This window comes from Pocillopora verrucosa, chromosome 5 (genome assembly GCF_036669915.1).
Source record: "Pocillopora verrucosa isolate sample1 chromosome 5, ASM3666991v2, whole genome shotgun sequence".
Classification (NCBI taxonomy): domain Eukaryota; kingdom Metazoa; phylum Cnidaria; class Anthozoa; order Scleractinia; family Pocilloporidae; genus Pocillopora; species Pocillopora verrucosa.
The window spans coordinates 12888800-12904010 of NC_089316.1; the positions used below are offsets into that span (position 1 = coordinate 12888800).

The following is a 15211-nucleotide window of genomic DNA, read 5'->3' on the forward strand; positions in this document are numbered from 1 at the left end:
TAAGCGTCAAATGACAAATAATTTACACTCATGAAAATAGAAACTATAAGTGATACCCCAAGAGGAGGCTCTTACAATACTGAATGAATGAATTGAAAGCAGTACAATTACTTAGCAAACTGAGGGAATTTCCAGAGGACTCAGAACCTCTCTAATAACTAGGGCAGGTTTCTTTCAGAAATCATCGATAACATATATTCTTGTGCACTTTGTAGGACCTGGGCAGCAAACTTTCCGTGGAAAAAAATAGACGTAGATGTCAGGAAAAAGTTTTGCAAAAAGCATTGTTTGTTTGTTTGTGCTGCTATATTTGCTGTGATTACGTAACTAGCCTTAAGTCTCGATTTCGTGAACTAGACCCAATTTTCCCGGCGCCTGCCCAAACAACATGGGTGCTGCCTAAATAATTTGCTGCCTAGACTGGCTGCATGCACCCAGCTTTAAGGTTAACTCAAAAGAAATGGTTTTCCCTCAACATATTGAACAAAAGGCCGAGGACGCTACCATGTTTTTGGACACAAATCGAAAGTTTTTAGAGAGCATGTTAAGATATTAGGGCTGCTAAGAAAATTGTCTAAGCGGAATTCTTTCGTAAACGAACTTGTTACAAATGACTTATACCCTATTCCCATTCTGGGCCAAAGCTTAAACGTGTTGTGAGGCTGTTTTGTTAGATATGGTTTAAGTGTTTTGTCAATTTCGTCATCGATACTGCTTGACCTTTTACACACTAGCATCAGTAGACATATCCTCCATACTGTTCTCGATACATTTCTTAAGGTGCCGACAAGGAGAATTTGTTTAGCAATCTAGAGCTTCTGTCATTGGTGATCATTTCCCTTTTTTTTTGGCATTATGTGCGATGTGGGGGTGATATTTTATAGGGGAATTAGATACTCTTACAGGTTAACAGCAGGTTAACCCGATGTTTGTCGACTTGAAATGTAGGAAATTGAAAATATAAGTTTGTGATCAATTGAATCCTATTGAAAATTCATTTTTTCAGTTTTCTGTTTCTGATTTTTATTCAATTAAACCTGTTCGACTAAACATGTTAGCACTAGTTTGTTGACATTTTTGGAAACGTTAACAAGAGTGATATGCCCGGGCATGACAGTAGACGAATTCTTCGCTGAATATCTTCCACTTTCGTTTCTCATGCGAATCGTTCTCCAAGTGATCTCCATTGAACTAGATTCAGTTTTTGGCTTTTAAGGATCAAAATTTATTGTAATGCATTTCTTGTTCGGTTTCTTACGCGACGACTTGATCAGCTTTGCTGTTACTTGATTTTTGTGATCAGTTATGTCATCAAGTTATGCAACTACTTCTACTAACATCAAATTCAACCTTATTTCTTGCTTATTGCTGTAAAAAGTCACCTTCTTGCAAATTAAATGGTAATGAATGGGAGAAAATGGGAATTTGGCGGTGGACATTTCCTTGGGTGGCTCCTCTTGTCTTCTCTTTCCGGGTCGAACTGGAATTTGGAGTGTTGGTTTAGGAGGGGAGAGAGAAACCAAAGGATCCGGAGAAAAACCCTCGGAGAAACAACAGCACACTCAACCCACGTGTGACGCCTTGGATTGGGGCCACAGTAGCGGGAAGTGAGTGCTCTCATCACTGCACCAACCCCGCTAATTCTATGTCAGTGGATGAATCTTTTCATGCTTTCGTCAGACTGACTGCACAGGCAGTAGTACTAGTGAGAGTTTTCTTGTGTTTTAAACTTTGTTGTCACAAGCTACGTGGACTAGAAAATGAAGGTTTTAAAAACAATTTAAACTTCTCTAACTTACTATCAATGGTAGCGAATCCCAGGACGCTTGAATGTCTGCGAACGCCGACAGAGAAATTTTACCAATACTTACGAAGGAGAGTTGCTGCCTCCATCTCGAGGTATTTCGAATATATAGCGACGAGAACTAGCATCCGGTCAAACATGTACTTAACTTATCACTGTAGGTTGAAAAGCTGTCAGCAAGCTGTCGCGAAGGAAAAAGGTCATTGAAAACCAACCAAGAGTGAAAAGGAGTAATTACGCTCCTACGAAATGAAGGAGCAAGATTTCTATTATAATATGCAAACCTATGCACTATTTCGACGTCGTCAGGCCTGGGCATGTGAGCACTCTTTTCTGATTGGTGGAAGCTTGTCTTTTGAGGCGTGAAAATCACGTGCATCTTGCCCACCATCCACTGAAATCCTTGCAGATGGTTTCGCAGGTCACAACACGACTTTGACCTTCTAGGAAAGTCTTGTTTTGACAGACATATGGTTTTACAGTTTTAAAATATTTCGAATTTTTTTACTTTATCTCGGTTTGCATTCATTGTTTATTTTGTCCTTGTGTGTATATCAAAAACTTTTCTGACGGATATTAATAAATCCGCCTTAATCTGTTTTCTAACCTTGTTTTTCCAACCGATTATTTACTTACTTTTTTTTCGCGGAAAGGAAATCTCGTTTTAATGATCGACATTACAAAATGATATTTCATAATGGTATTTCATAAGTCTTCTCCACATAGAGAAAGATATTTTTCATCATGCACGTAGGGCAATGAGTCCCCCTGAGGAATCGAACCTCAAACCGTCGGATTCCGCGCTTCGATGCTCTATCACTGAGCCACAGAAACTCTATGATGAGTGAGGCCATTACGAAGTTATTACGTGACACGCGTCCTGCATACTGCTAAGATCAGCGATGTCGATAGCGTCTGTTTGTAAATAGAATGAGAAAGATGGTCATTTTTGAGCTCGGTAGAGAAAATTAAATAAAAACACCTTTGTTTATTTCTTTACCAAGCTCAAAACTTACCATTTTTCGTATTCTTCTCTTCGTGTTCCAATTGTGATACGAAAGCTCAAATTTAGTACTTTTGTCCTCTGTCGACCTTTGGCAAACTGGGACAAAAAATAATCCAAATTTACTTTTTAACAGCCCTTTACATCAAAATTTCATTTCAAATTCTGTTTTATCTTAAAGTCTTTAAAATCAAAATAAAAAGTTCAGAATTACATCGAAAATCTGTCAAATATTGAAATGATGATACCACAGGTCGCCCAAGCTCGCGCTATGAGCCTCTGCAAGTATGTCAGTTCTCGTTGCGCAATTGGGATTTATCACGATTTTTATGGGAATAAATGGTCGAAATCTCAACCTAAATGTCTAAAATAGTTTTGAATGAAAAAGAAACTTACCTCGCTTAAGTGGTCGTTCTTTTGCATTGCGTGGGTTTTGTAGGCTGATCCAAGGCCGTTGAGCTCGGTTTTCTCGCCCTCTATCATATAGAGGGAAAAGCAGATTACGTATTGAGGACAGGCGGTGTAGTGTATCAGAGGAACACAATATGCTTAGCTGGCTCTTAACTCCTGGTGGGGTGACATGGGGTCATGCATTCTGCTGACAGAATGATTCTTTATCTTTTTTCTATCAATCAGATCCGCACGTCCAATATTTAAAAATATATGCTGAACAATAGTATACGAACATTTTTTTGTCGATTTGCGAAACAAATGTATCGAGATGTGCGATGATTAATTTTCTTTTCTATAAACCAATTTTTTAATTGGATAATTGTCATTGATCAGTCAAAACATTTTCTGCAATTAATGATGATTCTGCCAGATGTGGGAAACCACAGGTAGCCCAAGCTTTTGCAACAGGCTTCAGTAAAGATTAAATATGATTACGTTGTGCAATGGGTGAAATATAAGGATTTACATGGGCGCTTGAGCTACCTGTGGGAAACAAGTTATTATATTAACACTGACCAACAATAAATTGTTGGCTTTTCTTTTCGTGCTCTTTCCATTAACAAAATAGGATGAACACAAAATACAGTTGCACAAATTGATGACAGTAAATTTTCTACAGACTTTTAATGAACTATAAGTTCCACCTAGCTTGAAATTGCATCAATTGCGTAAGGAGATAATATGCTCTTATTGACTGAGTGGGACGGCCGCCCAAGGATGTTTTCGGCTCGAAGTGATGACGTACGAACCGACAGCAGTGAGGTCCGTGCGTTGAGGATCGAGGCCAGATATTTTTCCATTCGGCCCGACCTGACTCACTCAATAAGCATTTTAATATAATTTTTTTCGCGAAGTGTTGAAAATTACGAACGTTTTGTTGTAGGACGTGCATGCATTCAAAAGAAGAACGCGACTGGACAGCTGCTAAAAAGATTCAGCAGTGAAAACTTATTTTTTTTTCCTCGAGTCGGAACGAGATACTCCAACTGATCGAGGAGCGCGACTCATTTCCTGGTTTGTTTTATTCTGAGTTGGAGTCCACAATTTCAATTGGAGTTCACGGTAAATGCAAAAGAGTCGTGTCAGTGCAGAACCTAACGGCTTGTTCCGGACCGGCTCTCGTCAAACCGTCCGGCCCTGCACACATCAGCTACCATGGGATTGCGTGCTGGAGGCCGTAAGGGCCATTTGATAATAGCTGACAAATTCTTCATAGAGATACTTTTGCTTTATTTGTTTCCCGCCCAGACCAAATAGTTAGTAAATATGAGAAGTATTTGGATCAATATTTCTTGAATTTTGTCAAGTATTTCTTAAGTTTTGGTTAATTTTTTAATTATTCATTGACAAACTTATTTTTTCCTTCTATCACAGTTTTAAGCAAATGTCCCGAAATTTCTTCAAACGTAACCTTGGTGCGTTGTGGCCATCTAAACGCGACCAAAGATCAGTGTTTGAATTGGGGATGCTGTTGGAACGAATCTTCCGATGCTAACGCCACAGGGTGTTATGGGATCGCAAATAATCAGTCAGTGGTAAATGCAACGGTTCCCATGACAACAGTCAAGACTCCACTGACCAAAGTAAACACATCTACTGTAGATAAGTAAGTTTTCATTATTAAGAGTCTAATGATTCATTACTGACGGAACTTACACAGGTTTATGTAGATTAGTTTTAATTGAAGTATTTTCTGTGTCTACAATTAAGCGAAATACGAGCCCTTGCCAAGTAACCTCTGCCGTTGGAGACACTGTTATAGTGAAGCGTACCACAATATCAAGTTAAGACTCGAATACAGACTTCTACATCCGGAACAGAAATGGCGCTGAACATTAGCCCAACAATTATTACGTTTGGAATAAGTAAAGAAAAATAAATGCATAACGGGAATAAGCAAACGCTCTTTAGATATGAGATTATTGACGGCCAACGACGCTTGTTAAGCCGAGTTGGCTATAATTACCTCATATCCAACGTGCGCGAGCGGGATAATTGTTTTATTAACAACTCCTCAAAAAAGAGGTAAATCTTCCGAACTTTATTTTGTAAGAACAAACGGAATGTTGGAATGTTTAAAAACATTTTCGATTTAAGTTGTCTTCTTGCGTGCGCGTGGTATGATGGCTTATAACCCATGATGGCTAAGCAAATGAAAACTCTTGAATTAAATCATCCAATGATCCAGTATTTGATAAGTATGTAGAAATCGTATTCATAAGTCTGACCTGTTCTTTTAAAGACGCTTTTGAGTCGTTGACTCTCCCAGGGTCTCTTATAACTGTGATTCCAAAGTACTGATCGAATAATTAAGAGGTTTTTAGCGAAATGGACGCATTCGGCTAACGTGTTTACCTTCTTATTGCTACTGCCAACTCAGGTCATTCGATGATCAATCTGGGAGGTTACAACTCTTCTAATTGCACCTACTCCAGTGCACTTAGCCAGGGGTTTAAAAATTATACAATTGCAACCTGCTAACGGATTCATGACATGATCTGAATTGGGTTGCAACAGCTGAGTACGTCTTAATACATACACTGTAGCCTGCAAAGCTGGCGTAATTTTGGCGAGAGACTGCTCAGTATTTTTTTTTGTACGGATATAGCTGGGGAAAGAAAGAAATTTGTACCAAGGGGGTAAGAGACGATCAAATAGAAGAAGAGGGGAAATTCTTCTCGCCTGTCCTCACCTGCTCCCCCTGCCGTCCACTCCATCTCTAGTCAAACGTGACAGGTTGAATAAATGATCGCGAGCGTGTAACGTTGACTTGCCTTAACAAAACACCTGCACTGCGAGCTTTTTACGTTGTTGTTACTTGTTTTTCCACACATATACAAAGGGGACCTTGGCCTTCAGACGTTCCTCTCTCTTCTTACAGTTGCTTATTTAGCGCAGAAGTTTACTGATTGACTTTTTTTTAACAGGGTGAATTTTAGATCCTTCGTTTTGAATTTTTCCTTATTTTACTTTCAGACATGAAGGCTTCTGCCAAGTGTACCGTGCTGGGGCATGTGATCGATGGTTGAACTACACAATGCTGGAATACCGCTGGACACCCAGATTTATTGATTACAGATTCGGGCTGAATGGAACTGAGAATTTGATATTAGAGTTCATGAAAGTAATCGGAAGGATTAAGGGACAGGAAAGATGTAGAGAAATTTTGAAAACCCTCTTGTGTGAATATTTTCTGCCGCCATGTAACGAAGCAAATGAACCGTACAAATTCTGCAGAGAGGACTGCGAAGCTGTTTTCAAAACATGTCATACTGCTATAACGGAATTGGTCGGAGCGGCAAAATACTTTGTCGAAGAACTGGGCGATAATCTAGGGCATGCTGAGGTTCCTGATTGTGAAAAACATCGCTATTCTGCAGAGTATAAGGCTGAGAATTCCACCTGTGTTCACTTTGGATTGTTTAGTAAGTCTACTCCAATTGCTACCCTCATCATACTGATAACGATAGCGACAACGAAGAACGTCAATGCCACGATCACAATCATGATCACGATCAAGTTCACACTCATATTCTTTTTCACGGTCACGGTCACGGTGACAATAAATATCATGATTACAATCAGGGTCATGGTCACGGTCACGATCACAATCACGGTTGCGATCACGAAATCGATAAAGATGATGACAACTATCACGACAACGAAAATGACAACAGTCGCCATGAAGACTAGACGATAACGATGTTGATAAGCATAACAATGTTGACTCCGACTGTGCATGAGTTTACGCGCTCTTTTAACCCTCCAATTTTACCAATACAGACCCCTTTAAGTGATTTTTGGAATACGAGAAGCTGATTTTTAAACTTTGGAGTAAAAAGGAAACTCTTATATAATCCCTTTATAGGTTAGTTTTATCATCGCCTACTTTGGAGCTAATGTATCATTTCCTTTCCCTTCTAAAAGACAATTGTATTTATAACTGTGTTTATATCTCATTAGCTGGTAGTATTTGTTGCTGAATTTTTATTGGCTGTTATACTGTCCTAGTTGACACGCAACTTTATTGATGTTGGCCTTCTCGCCATGTCTCGCTCTTGCGCTGACTTTGATATAGTTTCTCTATGGGAAAAAGGCTCAGAATTTCTCTTTATATTTCCTCCCAAAGCCTTCTCTCCAACTGTAGAAGCCAAGGATGAAGAGAAGGAAACATCATCTAAGCTTAACATTATCGCTTTAGCTAGTGCTGTCGTGGGAATCGTACCTGTAGCTGTAGTTATCCTGATCATCGCTATTGTTACCAAGAGACGAGGCAAAGTTGTGTCCATAAAGAACAGAGTTCAAGTGGAGAAGCACCGGGCTTCTGAAGAGGACAAAATCGCGAGCCTTTTTAAGCCTGATGACGTCAAACAAATACCGCTGACAAGAATAGAGTATATCAGGGACCTGGGATCATGGAACTTCGGCTCAGTATTTTTGGGTACGTATATTTATCGGGAGAAGGGGGTGCGGAGGACTTTAGAAGGATGACGTGGTTGTCAGGGGAACTGAAGGGGGATCAGTGAGGGAAGGGAAGGGAAGTGGTTTCATAAGAATATTGCAGAGCCTTACGTGGGGGGTCAGGGGAGAGTTTGACGCAACCAAACTTCCCTGACCTCAGCCCCACCATTCGATAAATGGCGAACGGTCTCTCAGGATAAACTTCTTGCGATAGTCAGGTTGATTGTTGTCGTAAAGTATTTCCCGATTCCTTAAAAAAGAGAGGGAGAGAGAGGAGGTTGGATTGCATCCCAGCGTCCTTTGTTTGTCCAAATAAGGAAATAGTGCTCACCGACGCTTAGGCATTGATGTATAGCAATGCAAGAAGCAGAGTGAAAAGAAAGGGTGAGATATTATTAAAACGTTCTTTTCATAATTTGAACTTTTTTCCCTTTTTTTAGGAAGAGCACATAGTTTGATCAAAGGAAAAGACGATGCAGGGGTGAGGGTCGCTGTCAAGACTTTGGCCAAGGAAAGCTCAACTGAGACAAAGGAGAGTTTCATCGAAAAACTTGCGTTGATGTCTCTTTTGCACCATGAGAACATTTTGGAATTGCTGGCAGTCTCTACCGAGGAGGAACCTTACGGAATGATATTCGAGTATATGGAATTAGGAGACCTTGCTCAATTCCTGAGGAGAGCTGGACCTGGTTTTGAGGGTGAAGAAAAAGAGAGGGGTAAGATAGTAAACTATTAGCTTTACCCTTGGAACTATTTATCCTCAAAGATATTCATTTGCCTTTTGATGTTCACTTGACCTTTTAACTCCCATGAGTGACCAAGACAGAATGTCTCCTTACAATATCAATACAATGTCAACCAGACGAGTGATGAGAATAAAGAAAAATACAAATTTGGGGATAATTAGTGGATTCAATGCAAAATTCTCTGAACTAACATTATAAGAATTGTATGGTTGGCAGTAAGGAGGATTACAAATTTGATCTGGGAGTTAAAGGTTAAAAGTCATTCTACCAGGGTGGATATGGGAGTCACATTTTCTATTAGCTCTGTTATTTCTTTAGTTGTAAGCTCTGAGTAAACTGATATTTTGTTTTCACAATATGGCTCCGTCCAGCCAATCAGGAGGCTGGAAATTCAATAACCGTGTTTTGAAATCAAAATATACCGGATCCATTTCCGATCTGTGAACGCTCCTTTGATATCTTGCTCGAGATTCGTTGTGCTATCCTTAGCCACTGGCTTAATAATAACTTGTGGAAAGAGAGGCTAACACAGTTATTGCAATAGGTAAATAGTTTAAAGAAAAAAAAATAAAGAAAATTGCGTCGTGAAATAACTTCAGTTGCTAAAGTAGTTTAATTCTATACTCTAATGTTTGTGCAATGGTACGTTTAATTGAAGTGACATAATTAATTTTTGTCATAACAGTCTATCTTACGCAAGAGGACCTGGTTTCTATCTCATTCCAATGTGCCGCTGGTATGGAGCATCTTCAGAGGCTAAAATTTGTTCACAGTGACGTGTCTTCAAGGAATTGCCTTGTGGGTCATGGGCTTACTGTGAAGATTGCTGATCTTGGCATGGCCAGACACGTTTACGTCTCAGACTATTATAAGGTATATGTTTCCCATTGTCATACATTTTATGATATGTCTCAGTTAGTGCGTGCACTATGATTGGTCGATGTAGAGGGACGTACAGCGAAATACGGCCTGCCAAAAAAAAGATTTATTATAAGATATGATAAGAGGTATCACTATTTATTTACCTCAAGTTGGGTATGTTTTAATCTAAATAGGGGTTGAGAGAGATTCTCAAGATTTAACTGTTTCAACCTATTAATCTTGTTACTTGGCTTAGTTATAGTGCGAGTTTCTTATACATATAAACCATCTGCTCTGATCGTTCGCTTATTAGCAGGTCTATCGCTCAATTCCTAATGGACGGCTTAAACTTTTTCCTTTTAAAAAACTTTTGACAAATCATTCCGAAATATTTTCTTTTGTTGCAAACCACATAAAATGAAAGGACATCCACCCCGGTGGGACTCAAACCCACAACCTTTGAATTAGTAGTCCAACACGCTAATCCATTGTACTACGGGGGCTAGGCCGAAAAAGCACAAAATTTTTTACCACTTGCTGATTCTTGAGAATTACAATCTCGAGAAGTTTGGAAATCATCAGATTAAATCAGATGATGCATCAGTCTGAAACATAAAATATGATAACACAGAGTTTTTATTGCTAGGAACGAGAAAGTAACCAAGATTAATACTGCGTAGAATTATTGTTAGTGAACATGACACTAATCCAGGTCTGTGCGCTAGAAATCTCAGTGTGTGGTTTGATAGTCAGTTAAATATGTCAACACACGTTACCAAAATTTTGTTATGCAGCCCTCTATTATTCACTTAACATTAGTTGTATTTAGAGGTATTTATCTTGTGATTCTTTACTGACACTCACTCGTGCATTAATTACTAGTCGCACAGACTATTGCAACAGTCTGTTGTATGGTTTACCTAAATCATAGATCTTAAAATTACAACGTGACTTCCTATGAACATCGGCGAGCTTTCCAATGTTACACCAGCGCTTTATGATCTTCACTGGCTGCCAGTACGCGCTTGTATTCATTTTAAGATTTTAGTCTAAGCCTTTAGGGCAAATCATGGATTATTTATTATATTAGTGATTTAATCAATGTTAGGGCGAAGTCCTCTTCCAATCAATGGCACCTTGTTGCTGGAGCCGCCTAAAGAAAAAATGCTTTTTACGTTTAGTGCTAGATTCGTTTATGCCGCTGCACCGAGTCTGTGGAAAAGTTTGCCCGCCGAATTGCATGCTATCCCATCATTGACAATTTTTAAACGCAATCTTAAGACCTACCTTTTTGGTTTTTCTTTTAACCATTTTAGACTAGAAATTTTATCAACATGGTAAACTTGATTTTTGTGGAATAGTTTATAGGTGAATTATTGTAAAGCACTACTGATCATTTCTGTGTATATAGCGCTATAGAAATACTAGAATTGTTGTTGTTATTATCATTACAACAGACTTAGTTTGGAGGCTACGTTTCTTCAAAAGCAAACAAAAATTTCCCAATATAAATTTCCTTTTTGCTCTGGTCCTTAAATCAACCAATAGCAAAATAGTTACATCTTTTTTACAGGAAAAAAAAGAGAAAAAACTCGCGAAAATTTAATATTTTTGCGCGAGCGACTAAAACGTAGATAGCTTAACTTGAATTCTTATTAATTTTTGTTTGCATAAACCTGGTTAAAAACCTATCTATAATCAGTTGGCCTTTTGACCTCTAAGGATGACCAGCATCTTATTTCTCCTTACTCTGTCAACCCTGAATCACACATTAAGGTCACGAGAATAACGGAAATGATCACCAACTAAAGAAACTCTTGATTGTTAAACAAATTCTCCTTTTCAGCGCTTTAATATACATACTGATGTAAGGGTGTAAAGAGTTTAATGGACTACGAAACTTTAATTTGATCAATTTCCTTCCTTAAATTCCCCAGATGGAGGGCCGAGGTTCATTACCAATCCGATGGATGGCTCCTGAAGCCTTGTTTCTGAGAAAATTCTCATTGGAGTCTGACGTTTACTCGTTTGGTGTTCTTCTGTGGGAGATCTTCACACTGGCGCTACAGCCTTACTATGGGTACAGTGACGAGGAAGTCATCGAGTTCATTAATGAGGTTAGTAAAAAGATGGAAATGTAAAACATTTTCCGTGGAACCCTATACACCGTGTCAGAAATCATGCGATGGCACGAAATTTCTTTTTGCGGATTAAGGTTGGAAAGAAAAGGAACTTGTAGTCTAAAGAAAAAATTCCCTTCGCGTAGAAGTAAAGAGCACCTTTTTTCAAGGATGCACTTAGGATGTCAGCCGTGAATGCATTAAAACCGTTTGAAAGTAATGGACAGAACTCAGACTTCTCGAACGCTATCTTCTCAACATCCGCAGCAGGTTATTGAGAAGTTTGACGATTTTATAAAACAGCTATGCGCTTATTGGTACAAGCGACGAAACGTTTTTGACCAATCAGATCGCGCCCAAATTGTTATGGGTGTACCAAAGCGCGAGGGTCCCCTGTGGATTAACCAAAAGAGTGTGAAGCGATGTCACTAAAATTGCTGGAATGTTCCACAGGGTGTCCACCTTGGAAAAACTGATTACTGCCCTGATCATGTGTTCGAAATAATGAAGAGTTGCTGGAACCAAGAGGCTTCAGAAAGACCAAAGTTTACCCTGATAATGGCGGAGCTTAAACCGAAAATGACGTCAGACTATGATTCATTGCGTTATTCACAATCAATTCCTGACCAGGAACCGCTGTACCAAAGAATTGGCAGCCCGATAATGGAACTAAAAGGTAAGCCGAAGGTGGATTCTTAAAAAGTTAAGTATCTATCTCCTCTGGACCTTAGTCTTTTGAACAGTGCCGCGACATTCAGTAAGACATGAAGGATACAAAACCCCTCTCGATTATTATTACTGTTCGCCCCAGCTAAGTCCTCCTGGCTCTGATCATTCCCAGTGCCCTCAGCCCCGGTTGTGAAAGCTGGATAACGATGTCCATCTGCCTGGAAATAGGCTCTATTAGGTGCTCAGCACTAGTAGCGATGCCGCAAAAGATGAGCCGGAAAACGACAAAAGCCAGGTCCATCGGTCGTTCGACGTTGGCTTCGTAGCGCTTGCGCTTCGGAAGACGTGCCGTGGTGCAATTCGCCAGACAGAGTAGATATTATTGTTGCACTTCTTCATCAAGAGTTCAGGAGCTCATATTCTTTTAAGAACATGTATTTCTTGGATGACAATTTATCTGGTGAAAGGAGAATATTATATGGAAGTGCGGAGGTACGAAATTCCTCTTCGAATGTTGAAAAAATATTTCACGAGTGAGCGAAACGAACGAGTGAAATATTTTTCAACACTCGTAGAGAAATTTCGTAATTCCAAGCGGCCTGTAATATTCTCTTTATTATACAAACACCATGAAATACATAGAGGATATTGCATGGCCGCGCGTATATACGAAACCATAGCAACAATGATCTTTTCACGTGAGATAACAAGTTATCTTCACGCGTGAAGATATCCTCTTTTCGCGCGAAAGCTCACTTGGTATTTCACTGGTGTTTATATAATAAATAGTGTTATCTAATCTACGAGCCTGTTGTCTTATTCCTGTTATTTTGCCCCGGAAAAAGCACGAAAATCACGTGTGTTCAAATTAACAGCTAAATGTTCCTTTTCGCAGAAGTTGCCACTCCTACCCACCAAGTCACCCTGGAAATTTCCAAGCAGGCCCCAGATACTCCACCTCCTTCTATGCACCAACCTGGGCCAGCTTATGAGAACGTCGTACGCAAACTCAGTTTCCATAGTGACGAGGAGGAAGGTTTTTTTGAGTTAGATATTGAGCAGGAAGCTTACTGATTATCGTACGTTTCTTTAATCAGTTGACTTGAAAAATTATTACTAAAGGTTCCCTATATATTAAGGCGTTAACTTCGTCAATACCCCTATACATGCGGCTGGTTGATATCACAACCGCATTATGCCTTAGTCCAATTAAAAGTATGGCCGAAAAAAAAAAACAGTGTGACCGAAAGACCGAAAGTTAACAAACAACCAGGAAATGACAGATGGGCCAAAAGGGGTAGCTTCGAAGGAAACTTGGAAAATTTGGGGATAGCTTTCAGTTAAAGCATTGTCTTCCGATCTACTAGGATGGAATTTATTGTATCTTAAGCCTTTCGCAATTTCCAAGATTGTTTAAGCACATCATGCGTTGCTTCTTAAAACAGATATAAGTGCAAACTAAGGAACTGCAAAGCGAGAGTTGATTTTCATTTTCTATTTTGTTTTTTCTATTCTGATTTTCTTGAGCTGGTATCCAATTTCTCTTAGTTATTCGATATTAGATATTCGATGAGACGGGATAAATTTAGCTCCCGTTGAAATGCGCTGTCCAACGACAACGTGCTGCGACTTATGCTCGCAGACTTCTGTTAAATACAGATATCATCAATAAGGAACTCGAAAAATGTATCCTAAAAGTTGTAAAATGACGAAACGTCGTTAAAAAGGAAGTTGCTGAAAGAACGGCGCGAACTTCTTTGACGCAAAGTTTTGTTCGGTTAAAGGAACGATGACCTTTAAGTTGGTTTGATATACGTAACTTCGTTTCATGGAGTCTGTAATAGAATCGTTTTGGGAATTTTCAAGCCTATATACATACTTAAAAGTATGCATACTTAAACTTACTTTCAAGGATCTATACACGCGAACTGGTAAGGGGAATTGAAAGCGATTCCACCAGATGAAGAACCCAGCAAATGATTCAATATGTTAGTATTTTTACCCACCAGATGATTTTCTTCCTCGATGAAATCTAACAAGGGATAAGATTGACAGACCGCGTTTGGTCAAACGCCTGCGCATGTGCAAACTTTGTGGCGTGCTTTCAAGGTTTCAGAACCAACTTGTCTCACACGGGTTACGGACAACCACAGAAGCCAGCAAAACACGGTTTTTTTTAAAAAACGTATAACTTTTTTAGTAAAGCTCAAAACAGAATAAAGAGGATACCCGTACTTAAATGCCCTTCTTGTTCGAGAAGTCTCGAGTTTCCCCTCTTCGGTCTTCTTTGCTTCCTTTCACAGATTTCTGTGAACTTTCAACAATGATTTCGTTCGAAATGTTTCGCGGGAAACTAGCGTGCGGCCGGCCAGAATCTGCTCGCGCATGCTCGACGTTTGACCACTCTGTCCGCCTAATAAATTTCACCATATGATTTGTTTTGTCCAATGCGAGTAGAAATAAGGGAGGGAGGGAGGCTAACTATGTTAAAACTGCTATAAGTTTGCCAGAATAGATTCAATCCACTTTGAATCAGGGCGTTTCTTTGTATATTACTTTTTCTTTTGAAAGGGCGAAATTGAACGCTGTTTACAATTTACAATTCCAGATCAAACTGTTTATAATTCCATATCAGTCTATTGTCCCATGTACCAGGAACAAAGATTTTAAATTTTGATAAAATTTCACGTGTTACAGTTTCATCGCCTGCTATTGCTAAATGATAAACACTAAAAAGCTTCATGAAACTTTACCTTGCAGTTAATGTAGACACTTGTTTTATGGCATCCATGAAAATGCAGTTAATTTGTTGTTCCAAATATACGCTTTATTGAGCGCTTTACAATCGAGTGTCGGAAGTTGCTTCGATTTTGCTTTATTTCACCGTGATTGGTCCACAAAACTCGCTCCATCCTCTCAAGCAATCAGATGTAGAAAACGGGAGTTAGTCACTCGCGTTTTCCCGCGCTTTAATCAATGAAATTTACTTGTCTGTACTTTGCATTCTTGTAATGTTTTTATTTTCTCTGATTGCTTGATGTCGTTACCTCGGTTTTGGTATAATGATACTCAATGGAAATAATTTCTATATACA

At 39.2% G+C, this 15211-nt stretch overlaps 1 protein-coding gene and 1 long non-coding RNA gene across 2 annotated transcripts in view; one reads left to right on the forward strand and one right to left on the reverse strand.

Moving 5' to 3' along the window:
• The window catches only part of LOC136281344 (uncharacterized), a 21268-nt gene extending 17982 nt beyond the window's left edge, over positions 1 to 3286 (reverse strand). Inside the window, exons 1-3 of the long non-coding RNA XR_010717694.1 lie at positions 3204 to 3286; positions 2821 to 2906; positions 1800 to 2719 (exon numbers count right to left, since the gene is read on the reverse strand). This is a non-coding gene — a long non-coding RNA (uncharacterized lncRNA). The remainder of the gene's footprint in view (positions 1 to 1799; positions 2720 to 2820; positions 2907 to 3203) is intronic.
• Positions 1 to 13412, forward strand: part of LOC131776728 (inactive tyrosine-protein kinase transmembrane receptor ROR1) — an 18455-nt gene extending 5043 nt beyond the window's left edge. The window contains exons 2-9 of the mRNA XM_059092953.2: positions 4635 to 4866; positions 6237 to 6685; positions 7390 to 7701; positions 8162 to 8437; positions 9153 to 9340; positions 11266 to 11445; positions 11902 to 12124; positions 13013 to 13412. Of these exons, the coding sequence (XP_058948936.2) occupies positions 4635 to 4866; positions 6237 to 6685; positions 7390 to 7701; positions 8162 to 8437; positions 9153 to 9340; positions 11266 to 11445; positions 11902 to 12124; positions 13013 to 13191 (2039 nt within the window). The 3' untranslated portion in view covers positions 13192 to 13412. The remainder of the gene's footprint in view (positions 1 to 4634; positions 4867 to 6236; positions 6686 to 7389; positions 7702 to 8161; positions 8438 to 9152; positions 9341 to 11265; positions 11446 to 11901; positions 12125 to 13012) is intronic.
• The last annotated feature ends 1799 nt before the right edge of the window (positions 13413 to 15211 follow it).